This window comes from Sapajus apella, unplaced genomic scaffold (genome assembly GCF_009761245.1).
Source record: "Sapajus apella isolate SASKATOON/1434 unplaced genomic scaffold, GSC_monkey_1.0 scaffold45, whole genome shotgun sequence".
Classification (NCBI taxonomy): domain Eukaryota; kingdom Metazoa; phylum Chordata; class Mammalia; order Primates; family Cebidae; genus Sapajus; species Sapajus apella.
Window position 1 is genome coordinate 14,359,568 of NW_022436985.1, and position 26,845 is coordinate 14,386,412.

At 36.5% G+C, this 26,845-nt stretch overlaps 1 protein-coding gene across 11 annotated transcripts in view; it reads left to right on the top strand.

The window, feature by feature from the left end:
• The window catches only part of HELQ (helicase, POLQ like), a 49,667-nt gene that overhangs the window by 8,436 nt on the left and 14,386 nt on the right, over positions 1-26,845 (top strand). For 3 of the 11 annotated variants that reach the window (XM_032239715.1, XM_032239718.1, XM_032239722.1), the window contains 12 exons: positions 848-1,048; positions 1,810-1,882; positions 5,711-5,808; positions 7,934-8,032; positions 9,338-9,483; positions 11,922-12,161; positions 16,524-16,665; positions 17,042-17,146; positions 19,226-19,448; positions 21,238-21,395; positions 22,846-22,944; positions 26,620-26,793. In XM_032239715.1, the coding sequence (XP_032095606.1) occupies positions 848-1,048; positions 1,810-1,882; positions 5,711-5,808; positions 7,934-8,032; positions 9,338-9,483; positions 11,922-12,161; positions 16,524-16,665; positions 17,042-17,146; positions 19,226-19,448; positions 21,238-21,395; positions 22,846-22,944; positions 26,620-26,793 (1,758 nt within the window). Of the gene's footprint in view, positions 1-847; positions 1,049-1,809; positions 1,883-5,710; positions 5,822-7,933; positions 8,033-9,337; positions 9,484-11,921; positions 12,162-16,523; positions 16,666-17,041; positions 17,147-19,225; positions 19,449-21,237; positions 21,396-22,845; positions 22,945-26,619; positions 26,794-26,845 lie in introns of all 11 variants that reach the window. The other 8 variants (XR_004257331.1, XM_032239723.1, XM_032239725.1 and 5 more) reach the window with 8 other exon arrangements.

The following is a 26,845-nucleotide window of genomic DNA, read 5'->3' on the forward strand; positions in this document are numbered from 1 at the left end:
CTGGGCAACAGAGCAAGACTCTGTTGCCCAGGCTGGAGTGCAGTGGCGTGATCTCAGCTCACTGCAACCTCCTCCTCTCAGGCTCAAGCGATTCTTGTGCCCCACCTCCCCACCCAGCAGCCAGAATCACAGGCACATGCTACCACACCTGGCTAATTTTTGTATTTTTAGTAAAGATGTGGTTTCGCCATGTTGGCCAGGTTAATCTCAAACACCTGACCTCAAATGATCCGCCCACCTCAGCCTCCTAAAGTGCTGAGATTACAGACGTGAGCCACCATGCCCTGATGCTTTTTGCCATCAAACATTGAAATTTATTATCACATGTAGTTTAAAAGTTGCATTTATTTTGCAAAGATCAAGACATTACAGCATTCCTTATGTATTTCAAAGTATGTCTTACCTGTGACATTGTTCCTGTTGATGGGTATTAAATACTATAGCTTTTTTAACCCCATGAACACTTAATAATTAGAGGTTTTTTTAATCTGTGTTTTTCATTTGTGTGTATGTATTTATTTATTTATTTATTTTTGAGTCAAGATCTTGCTCGGTCGCCCAGGCTAGAGTGCAGTGGCATGACCAAGGCTTACTAGAGCCACAACTCCCTGGGCTCAACCACTCCTTCCATCTCAGCTTCCCAGGTAGCTGGGACTACAGGCAAGCACCACCACTGCCAGCTATTTTTTTATTTTTTATACAGATGAGGTCTCACTGTGTTGCCCAGGCTGGCCTCAACCTCCTGGGCTCAAGTGATCTTCCTGTCTCAGCCTCCCCAAGGTGCTAGGATTACAAGCATGAGCCACAATGCCTTGCTTGTTTTTCTTTATTTTAACCAATATTCTAGATTTCAGGTTTGTCAAGTTTTGGTATAGAACTCGGTTTCTTTGTTGAAGAATATGCTGGAAGCAAAGGAAGATTTCCTCCAACTAAAAGAAGGGAAAAGAAATCTCTATATATTGCCACTATTGAAAAAGGACATAGCTTGGTGAACTCCCTGATTGAAACTGGAAGAATTGACAGTCTGGGTCTGGTTGTTGTAGATGAGGTTGGTTAATACTTTTGTAATTTGTCAACATTTTTATTATACTAAATATTTGTTATTCTGGATATTGTGTAGATCTGCTTAGTACCTTAGTACCTCTATAAAAATAAATTTATTTTAACATATACACAATATAGGTGAAGACAGTCCATGCTTGATAATCTTAAATTTGGTTTTGTGTCAAGTGTTTCTTGAAGTGTAAATACATATATGTGTAGTATACAATTTTATAGGCTGGGCACGGTGGCTCATGCCTGTAATCCTAGCACTTTGGGAGGCTGAGGCAGGTGGATCACTTGAAGTCAGGAGTTTAAGACCACCCTGGCCAATGTGGTGAAACCCTGTCTTTACTAAAAATACAAAAATTAGCTGGGCATGGTGGCAGATGCCTGAAATCCCAGCTCCACAGGAGACTGAGGCAGGAGAATCACTTTAACCTGGAAGGCGGAGGTTGCAGTAAGCTGAGATTGTGCCACTGCACTCCAGCCTGGGGGACAAGAGCCAAAATCAGTTTCAAAAAAAAAAAAAAAAAAAGGAAATTACAATAGTACTTATTGATCCCAGATTTATCAAGATTTTGCACCAAAAGCTCATTAACCTAAATACCAGTGAAATAATGTACCTGTACCTATAGTTGTTATATTCAAAATACTTATAAGTTATAAGAACTCTTTACAAATTTCATATGAATATATGTATGTTTTATATGAGTATTATATGAAGATTTACTTCTCTTCCCTTTTTTAAAAAAAAAAATCTCAAAGTTGCACATGATTGGTGAAGGAAGCCGTGGAGCTATACTGGAAATGACCCTAGCAAAAATCCTCTACACTAGCAGTAAGTATTTTTTAAATGAGGTCACGAATTGATTTATAATTGAGAAACTTAAAAAAGACTTAATTCTTTCACTAGCTACATTATATAACCTAAAGCAAGATGCTTAATGCTTTTTGCCTTTGTTTTAAAATTTCTAATGTGTAGAATTTTGAAAGTAAATGAAATTGGTATTTGAAGAAGTCCTCTGTTATTATCCACCCAGGCACACCCCTCTTCCTTTATGTTTCTTTATCTATAAAACTAGGATAATAATGGTACCAGCCTGATGAGATTGTTGTAAGGATTATGTGAGTTAATGCATGTATTGCATTCAGCAGTGCTTAGCACGCTGCATTCAGTGAGGGTTTGCTGCTGCTACTGCAGCCATTCTCATCATCACCATAATAATACCACTAAAGCAATACATTTTAATAGTCACTTTAAGGAGCTATTTTGCAACATCAGGTAGCCTTTAAAGTGTAAGAAAAATTTATTCTAAATGTCATAACTTACTATTTATTGATATGCTATTACAATATTTACCTTATATATGGAAAAATTCACTATAAAGGTAAAAATCTTAAAATGTATTTTAAAAATTTCAACAGCAATAATATTTAAGCAGGTTATATAGCATTTTATGAATTGTTCATTCAAAAAAATACTGAGCACCTACTGTGTGCTAGGCACTATTTTAAGTACTAGGGTTATAACTGAATAAAACAGTTCCTGCTTTCATCAAGCCTGTATTTTAGTGAAAGTAAACAGACAATAAGCAGATAAGAAATCAAATGGTATGTCAAATGGTGATAAATTCAATGGAACTTAAAGTGGGAAAGAGGAAAATAATCACCTGCTTCTGGAATCCAATGTGCACTAACTGCCCTTATCGTGATTTTTCTTCATTCAGCTACTCATCATTGTTTTTTGCTTTGGGTGATGGAGTATCATTCTCTCTTGGGTTTCCTACTGTCTCTCTGTAGAGGAATCATGTCTCAGCATTGAGAGATGGCATAGCACAACAGCTGAGAACAGACTCTGGAGCTAGTCAAACCCTGGCTCACTTTTTCTAGGTACATGACCCTAGGCAATTTATATAAACTATGGCTCTGTTTTCTTAGGCATCAATGAGCGATGGTAACAGAAGCTTTCTTACTGAATTGCTGCAAAGATGGTATAAAGTAATCTTTGTAGAGCATCTGACATAGTACCTATCACATAATGGACCTGTGTTTGCTATTCTGTAATCATTGTCTTTCTATCATCAGTGACTTATATTAATATCTAGTTAATAGGCATTTGAATAAAATCTCTTTAGTTTTTCCTTCTCGTTTTCCTCTGTGACATCTCTTTCTAAGCTTATTTATTATGGACGTAGGTGTCACTATAGATTCATGTTAGCCTCCTCCCTTGTTTGCTACAGTTTCTGCTAATTCTCATGCATACTCATGACTTCAGGTACTTCCTGTGTGCTGCTGGCTTCAAATCTGAATTTCCAGCTTGCACCTCTCTCCTGAGTAATATTTTTTTTTTTTTTTTTAAGATTTTTCTCTTACCCCACCCCTCTCCTGAGTAATATCATCTGCCAGCTGGGCATCCCTATTTGAATATTCTTTGAACAGCTAAGCCTAATTAAGGCTTAGTCTAAGCCCAACTCATTTCCTTCAAAGCCATTCTTCAGTCTGAATTCTTAGCCACCACTCTCCAGCCAGCCAAGCCAGGATCCTACATATTCTATCAGCAACCAAATCCTATCTGATTTACCTCATGAATATATTTTTACTTCTCTCCCTCTATCCCTCGTTACCACTAAGTCCTTAGTTCAGTACCTCATCCTTTCTACCTGGATTGTCCCAGATATCACCAAGTTCTTCTGTCTGCCTTTAGTCTTTATCACTGCCCTTCATCTGCCACATCCATCTTTCTTCAGTGCGAACAGAATGATCTTCCCAAACGCAAATTCAATTAGTTTATTTTATTGTTTACCAATCTATAATAGCTTCCCTTTGTTTTCTGCATAAATGCCTAATTTCTTAGCACAGCCTTTCTTGATTTGACCCCACGCCCACCTCTTCAGCTTCATAGTCTATCCTTATGGAATGGGAAGGATAGTCCTACATATTCCTCTTTCAGCCAGCTTCTTGAATGATCATTTCAAGACATAGGAGCAATGAAGAAACATTTGCAAAGAATCCCTATTTGGGTTTTCATTTAATAGCTAAGTCTATAGAAAGCAGCCATTTTGTATTGCCGAGGATGTCATATGGCTTCATAAGCTTCACTCCACCTTTATTTTTAAAAAACAAAACAAACAAAAAAACGAAAACACTGTAGTCCTGGCTGCTCGGGAGCCTGGGGGCAGAAGAGTTGCTTGAACCCAGGAGGGTGGAGGTTGCAATGAGCTGAGATTGTGCCACTGCACTCCAGCCTGGGCAACAGAGTAAGACTCTGTCTCAATCAATCAATAAATAAAATAAAAATTTAGCTTGATAGCAAGATCTCATAAAGGACTTTTCATGTGGCAAGAGTTTGAGACTCATTTAGCACTCTATCCTACTAACTCTACATCTGTCTGTAGCCATACCTATGGAACATATCATAGCTCTTCATAAAAAGTATCTAGATAGACAGTTATAAGCAAATTTATACTCATTATTGTTGTTTAGAAGCCTTAATATCCTACTTTTTGCCAAGTTTAAAACTCTATAAACTTCTAAGTAGTAACTTTCAGGATACCTGAAAACTTTCATTCTTCAATTGCCAGATTAATACTCTGGTAATATATTTGTAGTTTTCTTTTTTTAAGAGGTCAGGTCTCACTGTTGCCCAAGCTGCAGTGCAGTGACACGATCATGGCTCACTGCAGCCTTGACCTCCTGGGCTCAAGAGATACTCCCACTTTAGCCTCCTAAATAGCTCAGACTACAGGCATGCAGTGCCATGCCCAGGTAATTAAATTTTTTTGTAGAGATGAGGTCTTGCTGTGTTGCCCAGGCTGGTCTTGAACTCCTGGCCTCAAGCAGTCTTCCCACCACCTCACCTCCCAAAGTGTTGGCATTACAGATGTAAGCCAGGCACCCAGCTATTTGTATTCTTCTTTCTTTCTTTCTTTCTTTTTTTCTTTTTCTTTGGGACAGAGTTTCGCTCTTGTTACCCAGGCTGGAGTGCAATGGCGCAATCTCGGCTCACCGCAACCTCCGCCTCCTGGGTTCAGGCAATTCTCCTGCCTCAGCCTCCTGAGTAGCTGGGATTACAGGCACGCGCTACCATGCCCAGCTAATTTTTTGTATTTTTAGTAGAGACGGGGTTTCACCGTGTTGACCAGGATGGTCTCGATCTCTTGACCTCGTGATCCACCCGCCTCAGCCTCCCAAAGTGCTGGGATTACAGGCTTGAGCCACCGCGCCCGGCCTCTTTTTTTTTTTTTTTTTTTGAAATGGAGTCTCACGCTGTCGCTCAGGCTGGAGTGCCAAGGCATGATCTTGGCTCGCTGCAACCTCCACCTCCCAGGCTCAAGTGATTCTCCTGCCTCAGCCTCCTGAGTAGCTGGGATTACAGGAGCCCACCACCATGCCCAGCTAATTTTTTTTTGTATTTTTAGTAGAGATGGGGTTTCACTATGTTGGCCAGGCTGGTCTCAAACTTCTGACCTCGTGATCCACCCACCTCAGCCTCCCAAAGTATTGGGATTACAGGCCACACCTAACCTATTTGTATTTCTCTTACTTACCTCTCCCACCCCTTTCCTAAATCCCTCAGGAAGAATTCAGAGCACAAAAAATTTGCTGAAATTACTTTATGATGTATTAAATATTTTCCTTAACACTTTGGTGTTTGTTTGTTTTTTAGAAACAACTCAAATTATTGGTATGAGTGCAACATTAAACAATGTTGAAGACCTACAAAAGTTTCTTCAAGCAGAATATTATACCAGTCAATTTAGACCAGTATGTACCCAAGGTTTGCACTGTATTGATTTGTTTTGTGTTCATCTTACCTAGAAATAAAAGTAGTAAACATAACATTTAAAGAATTCTACAGAGTAGTGAAGGGGCACGTTTTACTCACCATGACTATATGCTAATAAGATGTTGTGTATAGAGAATTTAAGAATTTGTATATAGGATAGGGATCTTAGGTTGGGTCACTAATGTATCTAATAACCTGGCCCACAGGCCCTCAATGAACATTCATTAAATGAGTTCTCCCAGACCCATATTTTATTTTTTCATTTCTTATTCTCTAAAGTAAATTTTTTTATTTGGCAAAAATTTAGTGAGACATGTTTTGAGTTATTGGCACGTTAAAAAACATATCTTAAAATTTAAACTTTTAAAATATTTATATATTAGTAGTTATAATACGTTTTTAGTAAGTTAAGGCTTCACATGGATTTACATGTAAACTCCTCAATAGCAGCATTCCCAAAATGCTTGAAGAAAGTAAACAAATGTAATTTGTAGTTATTTGAAAATAGCTTATAATGTATATATATTATTTGTGTGTAGTACTAGTGTGTATGTTTTGAGTCTGAATAGCTTTTCAGTTTCTACATAGGTTTTCAGAAAATAATTTTTTTTAATTGCCAAGTTTTAATTTGAAATTTGATGTTTTAGCCAGGTGCAGTGGCTCACACCTGCAATGCCAACACTTTAGGAGACTGGGGCAGGAGAATTGTTTTAAGTCCAAGAGTTCATACCAGCCTAGGCAACAGGGCGAGACCCCAGTCTCTACAAAAAATTTAAAAATTAGCGGGATGGCTGGGTGCTGTGGCTCACGCCTGTAATCCCAGCACTTTGGGAGGCTGAGGCAGGTGGATCACAAGGTCAAGAGATAGAGACCACCCTGGCCAACATGGTGAAACTTCATCTCTACTTAAAAAAAAAAAAAAAAAAAAAATTAGCTGGGAGTGGTGACACATGCCTGTAGTCCCAGCTACTCAGGAGGCTGAGGCAAGAGAATCACCTGAACCCAGGAGGCAGAGGTTGCAGTGAGCCGAGATCGTGCCACCGCACTTCAACCTGTTGATGGAGTGAGACTCCATCTCAAAAAATAAAAAAAAAAAAATTAGGGCATGGTAGTGCTCATGTAGTCCCAGCTACTTCAGAGGGTGAGGTGGGAGGATCATTTGAACCCAGAAGGTAGAGGATACATTAAGCTGTGTTTGGGCCACTACACTCCAGCCTGGGCTACGGAGTGAGACCCTATCTCAAAAAAAAAAAAAAAAATTGATGTTTTTACACTTGTACATCTGTACATGAACATTCTCAAGAGATATTTTTTGAATTTAATTACCACATTAGACATTGTTATTGTTATTTAAAAAAATGCAATGAGCTGTGTTTACAAACTTTTTGTCTGTAAATACTGAAAAACGATGTGGTGGTATTTAGAATTAAGACTGATGAGTAATAAGACAGAAAGTTTTGGCTGAACATAGTGGTCCATGCCTGTAATCCTAATACTTTGAGAGGCTGTGGCAAGAGGATCACTTGAGCCCAGAGTTCAAGACCAGCCTGAGTAACATAGAGAGACCCCATCTCTATAAAAATTAGCCTGATGTGGTAGTGTATGCCTGTCATCCCAGCTACTTGGGAGGCTCAGGTGGGAGGATAGCGTGAGTCCTGGAGGCTGAGGCTGCAGTGCGCTGTGATCATGCTACTGCATTCCAGCCTGGGTGATAGAGATCCTGCCTCAAAAAAACAAAAAAGACAACGTTTTAGATCTTGAGACATAAACAGATAACAGCTTAGTAAAAGATAAGAACACCACGACTCACACTTTCTGTGACAAATACAGAAGTGTGTGGTTTCTTTTTGGATATGGTGTTTACTTAATTAAAAGCATTTCTTCAAGGATATTGATCTCTATTTTGATTTAAAGGGGAAAAACCAAAGAAGAAGAAGAAGAAGAAATGGTAAAGCAAGAACTTTTAAGTTGAAGCATGTTTTATATATCTTAGAAAAGCTAAAATATTTTATAGCTGTCCTTTTTTAACCTATTTTATAACATTTAAAACTCTGGAAGAGGAATTTATATGTGGTATTAATTGCAAGTGTCCTTTAATTCAAGGTTGAATTAAAAGAATATCTGAAAATAAATGATACAATATATGAAATTGACAGCAAAGCTGAGAATGGCATGACTTTTTCACGTTTCCTTAATTATAAGGTAATGTTGATAACCTTTAAATTCTAGGTTGCCAGACTGTGTCTGGGGCACTGCTGAAGTTTCCAGTGGGTTCCATAGGACAGTTTAGATTTTTGAGAGAAACAGCTGATGCTTGACATTTGTTGGACAACATGCAGACCACCAGTTCAAGATAGTTCATTTCCAATTTCAACTTTAGATCACACCATATTCTTTTCTATGACATCATATCTTTGTGAAGTTGGGGTTTCTGCAGTTGCTGTAAGCAAGTACCATGTGAAAATCAATCTGGAACAGAAGAGAACAGCTGTGTCCAGTCTTATTCCAGAGTTTAAAAGACAGTACCAAGTTGTACACACATCCCATTAGCGAGCCATTGTGGTTATTTCAGAATAAAATAAAAATATTTTTTCATTCAACTAATGTGTATTATTTATTCTAACGGCTACTAAGTTGTGAGGAAGTACATATTTATTAAGTTGTTTGGACCTCACTATTTAATTAACAAAACTGTTAAGTATTTCTTTTGGCACTGGGTCTGTGAACCAAGAAAATTTGGAAACCTCTCCTGTAAATGTTTATTCATTTAACAACAACAAAAGAATAATTTATAGACCATCTAGATCAGATATTATATTAAAATGTTAATGTCTACTATGTAAATTTTAGTGTTTTATAACTTATATGAAAGATATTAAAAAGGGGAAGAAGGGACTATACCATAGTTTTAGACTTCTATGAAGGTGTGTTATTCTAAAGTATGTTTTCATTAGTTTTTAGTAAAGTTGAAGAAACTGAGATTTTAAATACCTTTACTTTTTTTCTTCATATTCTTTGTGTTCCTCATGTCTGTTACTACAAAAATTGTCATAATTCAGTAATGTGATTGAATCTGTGTTTTTGAAAACTATTAATGGCTGTAAAGGGTATGTCTTATTCACATAGTCCTTTGACTATTATTAGGATCAACCTGTGTTTCCCTCTGTGGACCTTTTTGTTCTGCTATGGTGGAGATGGCATGTAGTGAGGCTATTAATAACATTAACTATTTTTACTTCTTTAATTTTATTTAATTCACTTCTTTAATTCTGGGGTTCTTTTTAGACTAACTAGAACTAAGAAAATCCTAATAACTTAAAAGAAATGTGAGATTAAACATTTTGATGTTTAATATAGATTTCATCTTTTATTTTAAATGATCAGATTTATTAAATTGGAAGTTTAGAATTATAGACGGTTTATTTAACTTTCAAATCACACCGGTAAAAAATAGACAGGATTTCATGTTTACTAACCACCTTGTTCCTACATCTTGTTGTTTTGCAGTATTCTGATACCCTAAAAAAGATGGATCCCGATCACTTGGTAGCACTGGTGACAGAAGTTATTCCCAATTATTCCTGCTTAGTTTTTTGTCCTAGTAAGAAGAACTGTGAAAATGTAGCAGAAATGATATGCAAATTTTTAAGCAAGTATGTTAATCTTTTTAAAATATCCTGTTTTATTTTTATTATGAATTATAGACTGTGTATTGTGTTTATTGAGCAAGCACTAATTATGACTTGTAAAATATTATATTGTTATAGTATATTAAAGGCCTTGACCTTGAAGAAAGAAATTTTAACTGTGAAAATAAATGTTAAATGGCCAGAGAAACATTCTGAGGTGGCTGGGCACCATGGATCGTGCCTGTAATCCCAGCACTTTAGGAGGCCCAGGCAGGTGGATCACTTGACGTCAGGAGTTTGAGACCAGCCTGGCCAACATGGTGAAACCCCATCTCTACTAAAAATACAAAAAATTAGCTGGACGTGGTGGCTTGTGCCTGTAATCTCAGCTTCTGGGGAGGCTGAGGCACGAGAGTCACTTGAACCCAGGAGGCAGAGGTGCAGTGAGCTGATATCGCACCACGGCACCCCAGTTTGCACAATAGAGCAAGACTCCATCTCAAACAAAAAGAAAACTCTAAGGTTGCATGTAAGAGAATGTTAACTAATATAATGGCTTAGGTCAGTGATTCAAAACTTTGGCTACATAGTTAATCATCTTGGAGGCTTTTAAAAATTCCAAAGCCCAGGCTACATCTTAGATAAATCAGAATCTCTGGCAGTGACACCCAGATATCATTTTGTAAAGCTCCCCAGGCAAGTCCAACATATAGCCAAGGTCAGGAACCACTGGCTTAGACAATCAGAGGACTAATCACTGTTACCACTGTGGAGATGAATTATATCTTCCATCCCTTGTTTTTCTCCTTTTCCTTTTTTTTTTTTTTTTCCTGACACAGTTTCTCACTCTGTTACCCATTCTGGAATGCAGTGGCAGAAACACAGCTTACTGCAGCCTCAACCTCCTGGGCTCAAGCGATCCTCCCACCTCAGCCTCCTGAGTAGCTAGGAATACAGGCACACACCACCACTCCCAGCTAATTTTTTGTAATATTGGTGGAGATGGCATTTTGCCATGTTGCCCAGGCTGATTTCAAACTCCTGAGCTCAAGCAGTCCAAGTGCTGTAATTACAGGCATGAGCCACTGTGCCTGACCTGCCTTTCTTGGTAAACTTCACACTTATGTTGTATGGAGATTTGGATGTAATTTCCTGTGAAAGAAATGTATTGACTTGTAATTTTGTAGTATCATAATATTGGCTTTGTCCTATTCATAGAGATAAGTATGAAGTTACTTTAAGTACTAACAGTTCAGTTTTTTATCCACCTATTTGTCCCATGTGTGGTTTAATCATTTTCCGAGATTTCTTTCAGCCCCTTAGGTAATGCTGGCTCACTATTCATAGCCTATTAACCTGAATGCTAATCTAGTCAACATCTACCTCCTCTTTCAATCTTACTGTCATTGATTGGTCTAAGATGGACTTAAATTAATTGAATAACAAAAGATAAAAATGTTTGGGATAAGATAAAGGAGTTGCTCATTTCAGTAATAGTCTGCTTTTACAATGATGATTTTGATTATAAAAACGTAAGGAAATTATCACTGAAAAAATATTCTCATTGAATCACTTATCTTCTTAGAATAATTCAAGGTAATAAGATGGAGACACTGGCTAAGTGATGGAAATATTGTAGGATATGAATGAAGTTTCTAAAGTGCTAGTGTTTAGACAGTGTTTTACCATAGAAGTGTGATTTAATAATATATATGTTTCCATTTTCAGAGAAGAAAATTTGTGTCTTAAAATAACTATCCCCTATAAAGACATATGTTATAAAGAAAAAACAGTCATAGCATCTAGAGCAGAGATCTAAACCTGGTATCCATGGATTCAAAGGAAGTACAGGAATGAATATCAGGAAATCCACAAACCCTCTGAAATTATATGTAAAGTGTTGTATTTATGTAAATAGTTGTATTTTTCCTTTTTTTTTTTTTTAATTTTAGACAAGGCCTTGCTCTGTCACCCAGGCTGGTAGGTTTATAGCTCATTGCAACCTCAAACTCTTGGGTTCAAGCGATCATCCCACCTCATCCTCCCCCATAGGCTGGGACTACAGGTGCACGCACCACCGTGCCCGGATAATTTTTGTTATTTTTCGTAGAGAGGTGGTCTCGCTTCATTGCCCAGGCTGATCTCGAACACCTGGGCTCAAGCGATCCTTCTGCCTCAACCTCCCAAAGTGCTGGGATTACAGGCATGAGCCATTGCACCCCACCTTTCCTTAGTTTTGATAAGATTTTCACAGGGTTCTGTAATTCACAAAAGGACTGAGAGACTACCTAATAGCTAATGAAGTCAGAATCAAAATTCTGAGAATAGTTAATGTACTTAACTCAATGAAAATAGTACATTAAATAAAGAATGTTTACATTAGCATCTACTAAAATGAAAATTGTAGGAATTTTGTCACTAGAAGATCAAGGGTTTATATTTCTAACAGATCTTTTTCATAGGGAATATCTGAAACACAAGGAGAAAGAAAAATGTGAGGTGATTAACAACCTGAAGAATATTGGCAATGGCAACCTGTGCCCTGTCTTAAAGCGCACGATCCCATTTGGAGTTGCCTATCACCATAGTGGCTTAACAAGTGATGAAAGGAAGCTGTTAGAGGAGGCCTACTCCACAGGAGTGCTCTGTCTTTTTACCTGCACATCTACCCTAGCAGCAGGTGTCAACCTACCAGCTCGAAGGTAAGAGATAAGTGAGTATTGACCAGGCTCAGAACTTTTCCATTCCTAGCTTACAGGGAGTTTTGTTGTTTATCAAAAATTTATCAAATGTTCTTTTAGCATATGCTGAGTTGACTGGTTGGTTTATTTTCTTTAATATTTAAATGAATAGTTAATGAAATATGTAATAAAAAATAACATTCATAGATTTCTTGATATTAGAATTCCAACCTTTTATGCTCTTCATATCTGGTTTTGATGTTAGGGTTTATTATTTTGTTTGTGTAGAAATAATTGGCAAGTGTTTCACCATTTGTATAATCTGGAAGAGTTTATTTAACATAGAGAATTCCTTGAAATCTTGGAGAACTAATCCATAAGGCAATTTGAGTCCAATATATAGTTTTTAAAGCAGATCTTTGATTACCTTTTTAGTATTACCAAATGTGTGGTAATTGACTTCTGTCCTTTATAATCTATGACCATGGGGTATTTTGCTAATAAATTATCAATTTTTATTAATTTTCCATGAGTGTTAAAAAATACGTATTTCCAGTTGAATATATGGTTTTATACCTCTCAGTGAGATCACAGTTGTTCATTGTGTTATCAGCTTCTCTATTTTCTTACTATATTCAATTCCTTTGTCAATTTCAGAGAAGTATGTTAGTCTCCTACTTTAATTATGTGGTTGTCAGTTTCTCCTTTTTGCATTTTCAGAAGTTATTACTTTTTATATTTCAAAACTATTTAGATATACAAAGGTTTACTTCAAATATCTTATTGCTGAATTATACCTTTTATCAGTTCCACAAGTACTTGTTGTTTTGTTCATATAATAATTCTGCTTTGAATACCAGGATTCTTTTTTTTTTTTTTTTTGGCAAGTATGTACCTTTTTTCCTTCTTTCTTTTTCAATTTCTGTCTCTGATTAAGTTTTCCATTTTTCAGACAATTGAAGAAAAAAGTGAAAGTTATATATCCTATTTCTATTATTCCAGTGGTTACTCTTAAAATTTTAAGTTGTAATCATTTTTATTACTTTAGAATTATTCAATATCTATCCCCTTCTGAACATAACAAGAGTTTTAGCATGTCCTTAGTATGTTCTACTCTGCCCCATGAATGTTTCAATTACCTAGAATTTTAGTGCCAGAGTTTAAATTTTTGTTTTATCTTACATAGTAATTATTTAAACTGACCTGTAAGTCATACTTGTTTTTTGTTTACCATTGCCTCAAATATGCCACATCTTCCTTCTCTGATTTTTTTTTTTTTTTTTTTTTTTTTTTTTTTTTTTTTTTTTTTTTTTTGCCTTCCTTGGGTAATTCTTTTTAGAACACAGCTTTAGGGGTAAAAAATTTTGACTCTTTGCATAGTTGAAGATATCTGTATTTCGGCCTCATACTTTAATACTTCACTAGCAAAAGAATTCTAGATTCTATTTTTTTTCCTTTAGGGACTTTGTAAATATTGTTTCATATTTTCTAGAGGTCAGTGTTGCTCATTTTTTTTGTCTCTGCATGGATTTTTATTTTCCAGAAGCTTTTAGACTTTTCTCTTTAGCCTGACAGTTTCATCGTGGTGTATAATAATAGTTGTAGTTACCACATTCCTCTCCCCTTCATGTAGTAACAGCTTGACACACATTGACTTGATAGAGCTTCGCAACAACTCTGTGAGGAAGGTCATATTTTATTACATACCTATCATAGAAGGGGAAACTGAGGCACTGACTAGTTAAATAACTTTCCCAACTTTATACCTAAAATGAGTTTTAAAGCCAACGTTTGAACCCAGGAAGATTGATTTTACAATTCCAAAATTACTGCTTTTCATTTATAGCTCTTAGCACTTGGGTGGATGTTTTTAATCTAAGCTTTATGCCTTTCTCTTTTTTTTTTTTTTTTTTTGGGGGGGGATGGAGTTTCGCTCTTGTTACCCAGGCTGGAGTGCAATGGCGCGATCTCGGCTCACCGCAACCTCCGCCTCCTGGGTTCAGGCAATTCTCCTGCCTCAGCCTCCTGAGTCGCTGGGATTACAGGCACGCGCCACCATGCCCAGCTAATTTTTTGTATTTTTAGTAGAGACGGGGTTTCACCATTTTGACCAGGTTGGTCTCGATCTCTTGACCTCGTGATCCACCCGCCTCGGCCTCCCAAAGTGCAGGGATTACAGGCTTGAGCCGCCGCGCCCGGCCGCCTTTCTCTTTTGAGTAAGTTTTTTCTGTTGTTTTTTCTTCCCATTATCTCTGTTCCTTGCTTTTATAATTTCACTTAGACAGGGTTGAGGCCTTTTAGATTCAGCTTTCGTATCTCTTTTATTACATATTTTTCAAAATGTGTAAGAATGTAAGCACACAACTTGTGCTATATGATTTTTTTTAACTTTCCCTTCCATATTAAAAAATCAGTTTTTTGTAATCCTAGCACTTTGGGAGGCAAAGGTGGGAGAATTGCTTCAGCCCGGGAGTTTGAGACCAGCTTGGATGACATAGCAAGACCTCACCTCTCTTAAAAAATCAAAAAAGTTAGCTGGGCATGGTGGCATACACTTGTGATCCCAGCTGCTCGGGAGGCTGAGGTGGGAAGATTGCTTGGGCCCAGGAGATTGAGGCTGCAGTGAACTATGATTGTACTACTGCACTCCAGCCTGGGAGACAACGAGACCCTGCCTAAAAAAAGTATCAGTTTTTAATGGTATCCATTAACTATTCTCATTCATTATTCAGTTCTTCAATTGAATTTTTTTTTTTTTTTGAGACGGGGTTTCACCATCTTGGCCAGGCTGGTCTTGAACTCCTGACCTCAGGTGATCTGCCCACCTTGGCCTCCCAAAGTTCTGGGATTACAGGTGTCAGCCACCACACCTGCCAGATTTTTTTTTTTTTTTTTTTTTGAGACAGAATCTTGCTCTGTTGCCCAGTGCCCAGGCTGGAGTGCAGTGGCATGGTCTCGGCTTACCACAGCCTCCAGCTGCTGGGTTCAAGTGATTCTCCTGCCTCAGCCTCCCAGGTAGCTGGGATTACAGGTGCCCACCACCACACCTGGCTAATTTTTGTATTTTTAGTAGAGGTGGGGTTTCTCTATGTTGGCCAGACTGGTATTGAACTCCTGACCTCAGGTGATCCACCCACCTCGGCCTCCCAAACTGCTAGATTTACAGGTGTGAGCCACCACACCCTTCAATTGGATTTTTTAATAAATTTAATTTTTTTTATTTCTAAGAACTGTCTTTTGTTGTTCTTTCCTTATAATAGTCTACGCTTATATTGTGGATATAATACTCTGGAATTTTCTGTGAATGCTAATTAGGATTTTTAAAAGTTCTCTTCTGTTCCCTATATTATCTGCTTTTTGTGGTCATCTATTCTGTATATTCATGTTACGTTTCTTTTATGTTATTAGTTTTCTTCAAGTATTTGGAATCTTTGCTGCACATTGAAATTTATAAATAAAGAGGAAGTTCATTAATATAGGTAAACAATAGATTTTTTCTTTCCTTTGGATAGGAAAGCTGACTTTAGACTTCTGTATATATGAACATGATTGAAATTGCTTTTTTTAAAAAAAGATGGGGGTTCAATCTGTTGCCCAGGCTGGAGTGCAGTGACATAATCATGACTCACTGCAGCCTCAACCTCCTGGACTCAAGTGATTCTCCCACCTCAGCCTCACAAGTGCTGGGACTACAGGGGCACACCATCATCCCCAGCCAAGTTTTTGTTTGTTTGTTTGTTTGTTTGTTTTTGTAGAGACTGCGTCTCACTATATTGCCCAAGCTGGTCTCAAACTCCAGGACCCAAGCAAACCTCCTACATGAGCCTCCCAAAGTGCTGAATTACAGGCTTGGGTCACTGAACCTGGCTGAAATCACTATTTTTGTAGGTCAAAACCTACAAAAGTTGAAGTCTGCAGCTTTATACAGTTCAAAATAATGTAAATTCATAAATAGATGTGTATATGTTAGTGGCGTGTGGTCACATTTTTTGTTTAAGGAGTATAAAGTCAAAACACTTTGGAGACTGCTGCTGTAGATTGATCATAGGCCTTGCAGCTAGGCAGACTTGAGTTCAAATGATAGCTCTGGTAATGACTAATTTTTTAGTTTAGGGTAAATCACTTAACTGAGTTATTATTAACTCCTTTATAAAAATGAAATGAAATAAAGTATATTATTACTAGGAGTTTTATAAGAATTATAGATAACATATGTAAAAAACCAAGAAATCATAGATTCTTGGTAAATACTAGTTATCCATTATTTTGTGTTAAAATGCCATTAAATTTAATATCACAAATATATAATGAAATTAAGGACTTTTAAAATTGGTGCTGTTTGCTGTAGAGTGTCATTTTTAATTACTTTTATTAATTCCATAGAGTTATTTTAAGAGCTCCCTATGTTGCTATGGAATTTTTAAAGAGGAATCAATATAAACAGATGATTGGCAGAGCTGGTCGTGCTGGAATAGATACTATTGGGGAGAGTATCCTCATACTGCAAGAAAAAGACAAACAACAGGTAATTATTTGATGGTTGATTTTTGTCTTTTTCTTGGTCTTTGGTTGGTCTAGCCCTTTTATGAAATCATCTTTTAAAATTAATTCTTAATTTCCTTTAAATGATACTTTCTTTTCTATATGATTAAGAATTAGAAAGAGTGGTTTGAAAATGTATATATTTCAGACCATGAAAAAATATTTTTCCTATTTGTCTTTCTTCCATTTTTATGATATCAAATGTTAAATTCTTATTCTTTTGTCTTTATTATTTTATTTATTTATGTTTTTATCTCCTTCTGGCTCTACAAGATTTATGTAAAGTATAAACTATTTATATGAAATGCCATTTATTTTTAATAATAACACAAAGCACGGTATTGCTTTAACTTTTATAGGTACTGGAGTTAATAACTAGACCTTTGGAAAACTGTTACAGCCGTCTTGTTCAGGAGTTCACCAAGGGAATCCAAACATTATTTCTCTCTTTGATTGGTTTGAAGGTATTTTTTTAAAATTCTTTATCTTATTACTGTTATCTGAGATAATACAGGTTAAAAAGTTATGCAATAACTTTATATATGCAACTGTGTAGATTTTATACTGTTTTAAATTTAATTGTTTCTTTTAATTTTTTTTCTCTTATATTTTGTTTTCTCATCCACTTCAGTGATTAAGGTAAATAATTTTTTTTTTTTTTTTTTTTGGAGACGGAGTTTCACTCATGTTACCCAGGCTGGAGTGCAATGGCGCGATCTCGGCTCACCGCAACCTCCGCCTCCTGGGTTCAGGCAATTCTCCTGCCTCAGCCTCCTGAGTAGCTGGGATTACAGGCACGCGCCACCATGCCCAGCTAATGTTTTGTATTTTTAGTAGAGACGGGGTTTCACCATGTTGACCAGGATGGTCTCGATCTCTTGACCTCGTGATCCACCCGCCTCGGCCTCCCAAAGTGCTGGGATTACAGGCTTGAGCCACCGCGCCCGGCCCCAAGGTAAATAATTTTTAAATGATCATGGAATTGTCGGGCGCAGTGGCTCATGCCTGTAATCTCACCACTTTGGGAGGCTGAGGCAAGAGGATCGTTTGAGCCCAGGAGTTCAAGACCAGCCTGGGCAACACAGCAAGACCCCATCTCAAAAAAAAAAGAAATCACTGAATCCTAGTGCTTGGCATGTGGTTGGCACTTAATAAATACTTGAATTAATGAAATTGACTTTTTTCTTAGAGATGGGGTCTTGCTGTGTTGTTTATATGGGTCTTGAACTCTTCACCTCAAACATTTCTCCCACCTTAGCCTCCCAAAGTGCTAAGATTACAGGCATGAGCCACTGCACCTGGCCTGATTTTGTTGTTTGTTTTTCCTTTAATCTGGGACATGGTGATGAAATTAACTTTAGAATTCAGCATGGGTGAACTTGCAAGTTGGGACATCAATGGAGAATCTGGCTTTGAGAAGCCAGAAACAGAGGCTGGCCCAGTGAGTTTCAATTACTATGTCAAAAACTTTTACAGGGAGGGATAGAAAAATGACATAATGGTAGATAGAGAGATCACGTAAAGGTTCCCCTGCCCCCCTGCACGCTCCCTCCCCCAGTGTTAACTCTAATCATTTAGGTAGGAAACAGTGCAAAAAACAAGCACATTAATCCAAAAACCAAGTATCAGTTCTTAAATATCTTAAAAGTGTAATTGTAGCTTAATTGAATACTATATTAAGAATGGTTTTATTAACGTGGGAAGAAGCAATAGAAAATGTGCCCCATAATATTTTTCTTGCCCCTTATATCAGTTTAATATGAAATGACTTAAATTTCCAGTTTAAATACCATCAGAATTATGAGAGAGAAATATACTTATTGATTGACTATATTTTAGTATACATGCTGATTTCATTGAAATTGGCTAATAAAAATTACTCTAATTCAGAGTCAACTCTACATCTGAATGCTAAATGGGAGGGTTAAGTATTATGATTGCCATTGTAGGTTATAAATAGTGAATAACAGGAAAAGAAAAAGTGAAAGAACAAGAAATGGAGATAGGAATGAGAGAGTCAAAAATAGGTAGAGATCAACTATTTTTAGGTAACATTTTAGGCGAAGTATTGTCTGACCCTATTTTAGTGGAAACTGTTGTATTTGCCATACTTTTTTTTTTTTTTTTTTAATGTAACTTAGAGCTAAAGGATGCTTTCACAGGTGGGTGGAAAGCAGTGCAGGTAAGATTGATAAAGGAGGCTGAGTGAGAATTAGTGAACATTGGTTGGGGAGTAAATAGCACAGTTTTGGAGATACTGTAAAAAATTATTTAAAGGCCTATTCAAAGGAGTTTTGGAATGAAAAATGTGTACATGTTTTCATAAAAAGTATGAATATAATAACTATCATACCCTACATTTTTTGTTGTTAATTTTAAATTGTCACTATAAATTTATATCTATAACTGTGTAGATTTAATACTGATTTTTTTATTTAAATAGCTTTGAGGTATGGAAATGAGTTATCATCTTGATTAATGTGGATTGATGGTGATGCCTTGAATTAAGGAAAATGCTCCAATGATATCCTGAATTGTTTCAGATTGCAACAAATCTTGATGATATCTATTGCTTCATGAATGGTACATTTTTTGGTGTTCAGCAAAAGATTTTGTTGAAAGAAAAAAGTCTCTGGGAAATAACTGTTGAATCACTTAGATACCTGACAGAAAAAGGACTCCTACAAAAAGACACTATTTGTAAGTCTGAAGAAGAGGTCCAACATAATTTTCATATTACACAGTTGGGACGAGCTTCTTTTAAGGGTAAGAGCTTACCTAAATCTTACTGATCACGGGAAACACATTGGGAAAAAATGAAAATTAAATTATACTTTCTTTAGGCTGGGCACGGTGGCTCATGCCTGTAATCCTGGTACTCTGGGAGGCCGAGGCAGATGGATCACCTGCGGTCGGGAGTTTGAGACCAGCCTGGTCAATATAGTGAAACCCTGTCTCTACTAAAATATAAAAAAAACATTAGCCAGGCATGGTGGTACATGCCTATAGTCCCAGCTACTTGGGAGGCTGAGGCACAGGAATTGTTTGAACTTGGGGGGTGGAGGTTGCAGTGAGCTGAGATCATACCACTGCACTCCAGCCTGGCCAATAGAGTGAGACTCCATCTCAAAAATAAAAATAAATAAATAAATAAATATTTTAAAAATTATACTTTAAGTTATATTTATAATTTCATATTAATCATATTAATCTTATTTTATAAGTTGACAAGCTCCTTTGACTTTCAAAAGTTGAAAAATGTTTTGAATTATAAATAATTAAAATACTGCAGAAGTATATAGAGGATAAGGTGGGCATCCCCCCTTCATGCTTCCCTCCCCAGCAACCATACACATCTTAATATTCTACCAGGAATAACAATTTGGTGTATATCTTTCCAGACCTTTTCTGTACATTTCATTTCAATGCATAATATGTATGTATGTACAGTATTGTTTTTGTCTTTAAACGAATAATCATTTATAGTATTCTGAAACTATTTATAAATAGTTTTTTTTTTTTTTTTTTTTTTCCATATAGAGGCAGAGTCTTGCTGTGTTTGCCAGGGTAGTCTCAAACTCCTTGCCTCATGCAACCCTCCTTCCTCCGCCTCCCAAAGTGCTGGGATTACAGGCATGAGACACCACACTGGGCCTGCAACTTGCTTTTTTTTTTTTTTTGCTGACTATAATGTCTTAGAGATTGTTTCATGACAGTGAATAAAGTGTTGTGGGGTTTTTTTTGTTTGGAGTGTTTGTTTGCTTGTTTTTGACAGGTTCTTGCTCTGTTGCTTAGGCTGAAGTGCAATGGCGCAATCTCAGCTCACTGCAGCCTCCATCTCCTGGGCTCAAATAATTCTCCCACCTCAGCATCATGAGTAGCTGGGACTACAGGTGTATGCCACCATGCCTGGTTAATTTTTGTATTTTCAGTAGAGATGGGGGTTTCACTATGTTGCCCAGGGTGAGGCTCTTTTTTAATGAAAAATAATACATGTCTGTTGTTTAAAAAAAAAACCTAAGAACTCAAAATTATGTTAAGGAAAGTGCTATGCTCCTGTCCCATTTCTACTCTCTCAGGAGCTACTACTACCAATGTGATATGTATTCTTCCAAATATTTTTATGTGTATATTTATTTTTCAAATGGAATCATAATTTAAATATTTTTTTCCAAATTATATTTCTCATTTATATCATGAATGTCTTAACAGAAGAGTTCCTTTAAATCGATCTCATTTTTCTTTTACTATTATTGTCATATGTAGTGTGGATGTACCATAATTTATTTAACCATTCGATGTTGATGGACATTTGCATTAGTTCTGATTTTTCTCTGTTATAAACAAGGCTACATGGACATCTCTATGTATTTTGGGGTACATATGGAAATATTTCTCTAGGTTAGATTACCCAAAATAGTTGAATCAGAAGGTATGTACTTATTAAATGTTAACAAGCATTGCTATATTGAAGTAATATGTAAACAATATTTAAAACCATCTCTTTCCTCCTCTAGTAATTGTGAAAGGTTAAATATTTGTATCTTTCTTTTAGGAACTATAGATTTAGCTTATTGTGACATTCTCTACAGAGACTTGAAGAAAGGTCTTGAAGGACTTGTGCTGGAAAGCCTTCTTCATCTAACCTACCTAACAACCCCCTATGATCTGGTTTCACAGTGTAACCCTGATTGGATGATATACTTCAGGCAGGTGAGAATATAACATTTTTCAGCTTAGGCTACTTATTAATTATTACATGCTGTTTTGTTTTGTTTTGTTCTGTTTTGTTTTGTAGAGATAGGCTTTGCCATGTTACCCAGGCTAGTGTTAAACTCCTAGGCTCAAGCCGTCCTCCCATGTTGGGCTCCCTAAGTGCTAGGATTACAGGTGTAAGCCACTGTGCCCAGCCTTTTGTATGCTTTTTATCAAGTGATTATTCACTTTTTTCTCTATTAAAATATATTTGGAATTGGGTATGTTTTCTTTTGGTTTTTAAAAATTGTAATCTGGCAACATATTTTTTGTTTGTTTAATGTAAATGTTACTTTTCTGTTAAATATAAACGTATTTGTTATTGAAAAAATAAAGATTGTCAAAAGAAAAAAGGATTACTCTTGGTCCTCTTTCCCCACAGAAGTTACTGTTATGATCACTGCATTTTATAATGCCTAGAATGCAAAGAAAACAGTGAAAGCCATCTCTGATGATTGAGAGTTTAATTATATGAAAACTCAGTCAGAGCCATGTATGACAATACATTAAACCCAATGATGTTAGTAACTGAAAAGGAATATTTATTTTACAACCTATCACAAAGTAGAACTGTCCATACTTATTATAAAGCCAAGTGGTAGCGTATAGTATATGATGATTTTACTGTGAACAGACTAGCTGTATAAATGTATATTACAGCTGGGTGTGGTAGCTCATGCCTGTAATCCCAGTACTTTGGGAGGCCAAAGTGGGAGGATCACTTGAGGTCTAGAGCTCAAGACCAGCCTGGCCAACATGGTGAAACACCCTCTCTACTAAAAGAATACAGAAATTAGCCGGGCATGGTGGTGCATGCCTGTAGTCCCAGCTGCTCAGGAGGCTGAGGCAGGAGAATCACTTGAACCCAGGGGGCGGAGGTTGCAGTGAGCTGAGATCGAACCACTGCACTCCAGCCTGGGTGACAAAGTGAGACCGTCTCAAAAAAAAAAAAAAAAAAAAAAAAGTATATTAGGCAGAAGTAGTATACAGCTTTTAATCACAGGAAATTAACTTTCTTTTTAATGTCATATTTTAAAGACATTACTGGTTTTTTTTCTCCATCTCTTCTCAACTTCCTGAATTTATATTACTCAGGAAGTAAGTTTTTAGTGGCACTATAAATGCAATTACTCTCAAAACCTTTCCTTTTCCTTCCCCTCAGCCATCTGGTATTAAACATAATCATATAGGAAACTAGTACTTGTGGCCATGCCTTTAAGTAATTCTACTAAAGAATGTTATATTCTAATGATATAACTTTAAAACCTGCAATATTTACAAATAAATTTATCTTGTTTTTTGTATCCTTAATTATGAAAATGATTAAGGATATCAAAAGAAATCCTGGATTTGGTTCACGTGACAGATTTTTTGATATTTCTGTCTATTTGCTCTTTTTTCCATGTAGTTTAGCCAACTCAGTCCAGCAGAACAAAACGTAGCTGCCATTCTTGGAGTCTCTGAAAGCTTTATTGGGAAGAAAGCATCAGGTCAAGCCATCAGAAAGGTACCACAATTTTTTTTCCTTCCTAAATAATAAATTCATTCAACGCTTAGTTCACTCACTAAGTTCACTCAACAAAATACCATTATACTGATCTTTTTTAGTTTACATTTTTTCCTTTAAATTAGTATAATTCTCATTTTACTACTTAAAACATATCTGAGCACCCAAAATATATTAATATTTTTTTCCTGCCCTTCTCCTGATTGTAAAATAGGTGTATTTTATTACATATAAATTATACCTCAATGAAGATTTTTTTTTTTTTTTTTTTTTTTTTTTTCATTTGAGAAGAAATCTCACTCTGTCACCCAGGCTGGAGTGCAGTAGTGCGATCTCAGTTCACTGCAACCTCTGCCTCCCGGATTCAAGCAATTCTCCTGCCTCAGCCCCCTGAGTAGCTGGGATTACAGGTGCACACCACTATGCCGGCCAATTTCTGTATTTTTAGTAGAGACGGGATTTCATCGTGTTGGTCAGGCTGGTCTCGAACTCCTGACCTTGTGATCCGCCCTCCTTGGCCTCCCAGAGTGCTGGGACTACAGGCGTGAGCCACCACACTGGGCTTTATTAATATTTTTAAACAACATTTATTTCTGGGTGGTGTGATGGCCTTTTTTTGGGTAGCATGAAATGTTTTCATATTATACAATCCTGATATATAAGTTTACTTCAAGGGAGGAAATACATTTTCTAGAAACTTTTTATTAGGCTTATCTTAGAATCCCTGATAGTAAGCCTAATATAATGTATTTCTAGAAAATGTATTTCTAGAAACTTTATATTAGGCTTAGTATCAGGGATTCTAAGATAAGACAGGTCTGGGTGTTTTGTTATTGCTTTTGCCATCCTCAAAGAACTCCTCGTCTAGTACTTATATTACATAAAGCATTTTATAAGGTTAAAGGGGATAAGCTAATACTCATTTGTGTGATATCTTTTGGTGTTTTAAAATTCAGTCAGCAGGCATGAAGCAAGTATCAAATACATATACTAACTTTAAAAGAAGTTGAAGTAATTCTTTGGTAACCATATACTATATCTTCAGATTCCTTAAGAGAATGTTATTTTCCCCTGTAATACACTTTTTTTTTTTCATTTTAAATTTTCTTTGGCAATCCAATTTACATAGAAACCTAATTACCTACCATTTTCCCCCATACTTTTTTTTTTTTTTTTTTGAAGTGGAGTCTCACTCTGTCACCCAGACTAGAATGCAGCAGCATGATCTCAGGTCACTGCAACCTCCATCTTCCGGATTCAAGCAATTCTCCTTCCTCAGCTTTCTGAGTCACTGGGATTATAGGTGTCTGCCTCCATGCCTAGCTAATTTTTGTATTTTTAGTAGAGACGAGGTTTCACCATGTTGGCCAGGCTGGTCTCAAACTCCTGACCTCAGGTGATCCACCCGCCTCAGCCTCCCGAAGCACTGGGATTACAGGTGTGAGTCACTGCACCCAGCCTCCCCTATACCTTTTAAATTTGCATAGACAGTAGGGATTTCATTTTGTAGAATGGAAGGTGACATTTACTTACGCTTATTGAATGGTGCTGTGTTGCATGCAGCACTGCGTCATAAAATCAAAAATATCCACAAGCCCAGCACAGTGGCACACACCTATACTTCTAGCTGCTCAGGAAGCTAAGGCAAAAGATTTGCTTGTACATAGGAGTTTGTGGCCAGCCTGGACAACATGTGAGACCCTGTCTCAAAAATAAAAATAAAAGTACCTGTATAGTACTTAAGCATTCACATTATCACAATTTTTAGATTAGGTCTTTTACTTTGGAAGTGGCTATGTTGTTTAGACCTTCAAAATGCTGAAAAAAAAATGTTTCTTAAAACAAACCTTTTATATTAAACTGTAAAATGTAAAATAAAACAATATTAATTTAGAACTCATTATCAAATAATAAACCTGCAAAATCTTATTAGGATAGTGCATCTTTTAAAGCTTGAAGCCAGAGCTTACTTTTGTTACATTTAATGTAATATAGTCAACAAATATTTGCTAAATTGATAGGTATGTAAAATAGTGAGGACATGAATTTATCTTAATTACATATGGATTAATTGCTAGTTTAATGTTTTGGAGGTATAATTTTTAAAAACTCTAAAGAACATGTTTAAATACTTAAAATCTAATTGATTTCTCCACATTGAAAAAGAACCCCCGCCCCAACCTTTTTTGAACATTTCTTGGTTTCTTGCAAAAGATTTTTTTTTTTTTTTTTGAGACGGAATCTCACTCTTGTCACCCAGGCTGGAGTGCAATGGCACAATCTTGGCTCACTGTAACCTCCACCTCCCAAATTCAAGTGATTCTCCTGTCTCAACCTCTCAAGTAGCTGGGATTACAGATGCCTACCACCACGCATGGCTAATTTTTATATTTTTAGTAGAGACGGGGTTTCACCATGTTGGCCAAGCTGATCTCAAACTCTTGACCTCAGGTGATACACCTATCTCAGCCTCCCAAAGTGCTGGGATTACAGACATGAGCCACCATGCCTGGCTGCAAAAGATCTTGAAATTGGCATAAAGCATTATATTTTGCCATATAATAATTATATCATTTTTCTTGGCTTAGGAAATACATTCTAAGCACAAACCTACATTGGCTCAATTTATAGTTAGTACTGAAGGTGCACTAAAACTGGGAAATTAAATAGCTATCTTTTCTACTTGATGTTCAACTTTCATGCTTTTTCAGCTTAATGCTTTTAAAAAAGTGATCCAGTATCAACATGCAGAATCTGTAACTCATACATCCTTCATTATGTCAGCATAAGTTATCATCTCATTCTTTTTTTTTTTTTTTTTTGAGACGGAATTTTTTGCTTTTGGTACCCAGGCTGGAGTGCAATGGCGCGATCTCAGCTCACCGCAACCTCCGCCTCCTGGGTTCAGGCAATTGTCCTGCCTCAGCCTCCTGCGTAGCTGGGATTACAGGCACGCGCCACCAGGCCCAGCTGATTTTTTGTATTTTTAGTAGAGATGGGGTTTCACCATGTTGACCAGGATGGTCTCGATCTCTTGACTTCGTGATCCACCCGCCTCAGCCTCCCAAAGTGCTGGGATTACAGGCATGAGCCACCGCGCCCGGCCTACCATCTCATTCTTCTACAATGGAGGATAGTAGAAGAATGAGATTATATTTATATAAAATATACATATTTAATATATATATATTATATATAATATATATTTTATATATATACATTTTATATGTATATAAAATATATATTTAATATGTATATTTTATATAAATATAAAATAATATCCTCTACTATGTGGAGGATATAATTTTATATTTTATCTTATTTTTTATTATTTTACTTATTTTTTTTTAAATAGAGACAGGGTTTCATCATGTTGCCCAGGCTGGTCTTGAACTCCTGAACTCAAGAGATCCTCCCACCTTGGCCTCCCAAAGTGCTGGGATTACACGTGTGAGCTACCACTCCTAGCCTCTAATTTTACATTTTATATTTATTTTTTCTTTTTTAAGGTCATCTTTTTTTTCCTCCTAATTTAAGAATTAATTAGTTTCTAAGCTTGGTAATAGCTATGAAATACTTCATCCACAATTTCCTTTTGTCCAATTTTAATAACATACATTTGACATACATTTAAATTCATCTAGTAAATGAATTTATTTGATTGTGTCTTTCTAGAAGGTGGACAAGGACGTTGTCAACAGGCTATATCTGTCTTTTGTTCTTTATTCCTTGCTCAAAGAGACCAACATTTGGACTGTATCTGAAAAATTTAATATGCCTCGAGGATATGTACAAAATCTTCTCACTGGAGCTGCCTCATTCTCATCTTGTGTGTTACATTTCTGTGAGGTAATTTCATTTAATATATGGTATGTACTTTGTACATCTTCTTGTTTTAACT